The following is a 3,381-nucleotide window of genomic DNA, read 5'->3' on the forward strand; positions in this document are numbered from 1 at the left end:
AATATAACTTAACAATAACAATACCCTAGGCATTTATGTATATAAATATCATGATGATTTCTTTTTTTTTTTTTTGGTGAGGCTGCATTTGAACCCCCCACCTCTGGTATATGGGGCCGGGACCCTACTTCTTGTCACCCTCGGTAGAGTACCGTGGCATCACAAATCACAGCAACCTCCAACTCTTGGACTTAAGCAATTCTCTTGTGTCAGCCTCTGGAGTATCTGGGACTACAGGTGCCCACCACAATGCCCGGCTATTGCAATTCTTGTTGCTGTTTTAGCTGGCCAGGGCCAGGTTCAAACCCGCCACCCTTGGTATATGCGGCTGGTGCCACTGAGCCACAGGCGCCGCCTATCATGATGATTTCTAATATTCTTTTAGCTCCTTTGCATGCTAAATGCTTTAGCTGCATCATCTCACCTAATCTTATCATCAACAACCTTATTCCCATTTTACAGAAGGGAAGATTGAGGCCTACACAACAGAAATCACCTAGCCAAAAGTACACAGCTTGTTAAGTTTCAGAGCCAGGAAACCAGGTCTCCAGACCCCAAGAGCTGACTTTTTAACTTCTCCAAGGCCTGGGGAGAGTGGGAAGGCTTCATGGAGAAGGTGTGCTTGCCTAGGCCATGAAAAATGAATCAGAATTTAACAAGTAAGAAAAGAATTCTGTGTGTGGCCCCTATATCCTGGGCCTGGCCTAGGGACTGAGGAAACATGGTTAGATGTAAGAGTTGGAGCTCTTACAGGGCTTGGAGCTCTCAGGGCTTGGAGCAAAGGGAAGAAATGGAGGCTTACCTCAGGGTGAATACACAGGTTTTTGCGGGAGCTCAGAGCCAGACCCAAAAATGGCAGCTTCTCGCCCTCTTGCTTCTCATAGAAGTTGAGCAATTTGCGAAGCTCTTCAATCACCTGCTCCAAAATGGCAGGTAGGGGTGAGGGGGAGCTTGTGCTCATTGTTGAAAGCACAAGTCCCTGTGAAGCCCCAGTCTCTCTTCCCTGTTTTCCAAAACACCCCCTAAGACTGAAGAGGGCAACCCCAGAGGACCAATGAGGCCGAGGGGAGAGTAGGGACAAAGCACCAGGATCAGCCTGGCTCACCTTTTCAATCTCTGGCACAGTCCTTGAGCAGTAGATGAGTTTGGTCACCTCCAGCGGATATGCCTGCCAATGACAAGTGGGCTTAGCTTGTCTAGCCCAGTGGTTCTCAACCTGCGGGTCGTGACCCCTTTTTAATAATGAAAGTACAGGCGGTGCCCGTGGCTCAAAGAGGTAGGGCGCTGGCCCCATATGCTGGAGGTGGTGGGTTCAAACCCAGCCCAGGCCAAAAACTGCAAAAAATTTAAAAAAAAAAATAATGAAAGTACATTGCGGCATTAGGAAGGTTGAGAACCACTGGTCTAGCCCCTACCCTCTCCCCTTTACAAGTTTAGTGGGTCACTCACCCGCTGGTATGCTATGATCAAGGCCAACAGAGACACTGTCTTCCCAGTGCCTGAGGGCATCTCCAGGACTCCATGACCCTGAATGTTAGGAGCAGGAGGGACAAGACACAAGCTGTCAGAATCTTGGGGACACAAACTCTGGAGACACTCCGCCCATAAATACCACCATCTAGAAACAGCAGGATAATACAACAGGGGCGATGGGGTTTGAATCTCATTTCTGTCACCTATTTGCTGAGTGATCTTTTTTTTTTTTTTTTTGAGACAGAGCCTCAAGCTGTCACCCTGGGTAGAGTGCCCTGGCATCACAGCTCACAGCAACCTCCCACTCCTGGGCTCAAGCGAGTCTCCTGCCTCAGCCTCCCAAGTAGCTGGGACTACAAGCACCCGCCACAACGCTCAGCTATTTTTTTGGTTGCAGCCATCATTGTTGTTTGTTGGGCCGGGCTGGATTCCAACCCACCAGCTCAGGTGTATGTGGCTGGCGCCTTAGCCGCTTGAGCCACAGGTGCTGAGCCTATTTTTTCTTTTTTTGAAGGGACAGAGTCTTACTTTATTGCCCTTGGTAGAGTGCTGTGGTGTCACAGCTCACAGCAACCTCCTGTTCCTACGCTTAGGTGAGTCTTTTGCTTCAGCCTCCTGAGTAACCTGCCAGCTTAGGTGTATGTGGCTGGCACCTTAGCCTCTTGAGCCACAGGTGCTGAGCCTTGCTGAGTGATCTTATTCGAGTACCTTCAGTTCTCTGGGCCACGGTATCGTCATCTCTACCATGGGCCTAATAGTAAGCCCTTCCTGGTAGCATAACTGTGAGGACTAGTGAGAAATTGTGGGCTAAATATTTAGCATAGTATCTAATATAGATGAACCCTTTTTCTTTTTGTTTAGCAAAACTTTTCACAACAATTATGCTGTTCTTACAAGTTTCTAAGCATCGTTCATCAGGGTTTTTTAACGTCAGCTCTACTGACATTTGGGGTGTTTTGGTTCTGTGGGGCTGCCCTGTGTGCAGTAGGATGTTAGGCAGCATCCCTGGCCTCTACCTACTAAAAGATAGCGGTACCTCACCTCCATTGTTCAGAAATTGCCAAATGTCCTCCAGGGAGATTGAGAACCGCTGCCTTAGATACATTAACTCATATAACCCTCCTACACCTATGAAGTAGGTATTATTCCTATCCTCCCTTTATACTAGGGCAAACCATGGAACAATAAAGCTAAACGATTTGCCCAAGGGCACACAGAGGCTATCCTGCAGGTCCAGGATACTAACCCAGGCTACTCCAAAGTCGATCCATTCCCAACCATTGGGCGACTCAACCTTGCATTAATGTCAGCTGCTGCAATTATTAACTATTATTTTGGGTAACAGAATTTTTTGGGAATCCTGGATTCCCAAGTACCTCGAATTTCTAAAATCTAGACGTCCTGCAACCTCAGTCTTAGGCCCAAGAGTGAGAAGAGACAGCGGCGGGGCCCACCCACCTACCTTGGCGTCCAGCGTGCGTTTGAGCTCCCGCATGTAGGAAAACTGCTCTGGGTAGATGTAGTCGTATGGGAAGTACACCAGCAGCCCGTCCACGTTGAGCCTGACGGCAGGGGCTGCTCAATCAGTCCCCCGTCCCCTCAGCCCCTCTCCAGTCTCCACGCTCCCCTATCGTCGGGCCCAGAGGGGTTACGTGCCGGGCACCTCCCGATACATACACCCCGGTTCCCCAGGAGCCTCTGGGTCCCCTAGGTATCTCCTCGCTACTGTTCCCCTTACCAACTCACAGGTCCCCACGGCTGTCCTCACCCCTTCACCCAGCCCTCGCCCCACAGGTCCCCCCATCTTCTGGACCCCTGTGCCCGCTCCAGAAGAGCGACCCATAACCCCCTTCTCACTTCATGGCGCCGGCCTGGGCTTGCAGTGGCGTCGACCCGCCTCCCTCGTGA

The 3,381-nt window shown here is 50.3% G+C and overlaps 1 protein-coding gene across 2 annotated transcripts in view; it reads right to left on the reverse strand.

Annotated features, from left to right (window-relative positions):
• Positions 1-3,381, reverse strand: part of ERCC2 (ERCC excision repair 2, TFIIH core complex helicase subunit) — a 17,645-nt gene extending 14,264 nt beyond the window's left edge. The window contains exons 1-5 of one of the 2 annotated variants that reach the window (XM_003799508.3): positions 3,331-3,381; positions 2,936-3,035; positions 1,450-1,527; positions 1,106-1,168; positions 803-916 (exon numbers count right to left, since the gene is read on the reverse strand). In XM_003799508.3, coding sequence (XP_003799556.1) covers positions 803-916; positions 1,106-1,168; positions 1,450-1,527; positions 2,936-3,035; positions 3,331-3,335 — 360 coding nt within the window. In that variant the 5' untranslated portion in view covers positions 3,336-3,381. Of the gene's footprint in view, positions 1-802; positions 917-1,105; positions 1,169-1,449; positions 1,528-2,931; positions 3,036-3,330 lie in introns of those variants that run through there. The other variant, XM_023518938.1, reaches the window with a different exon arrangement.

This window comes from Otolemur garnettii, unplaced genomic scaffold (genome assembly GCF_000181295.1).
Source record: "Otolemur garnettii isolate 467f Iridium unplaced genomic scaffold, OtoGar3 scaffold00152, whole genome shotgun sequence".
NCBI classification, from domain to species: domain Eukaryota; kingdom Metazoa; phylum Chordata; class Mammalia; order Primates; family Galagidae; genus Otolemur; species Otolemur garnettii.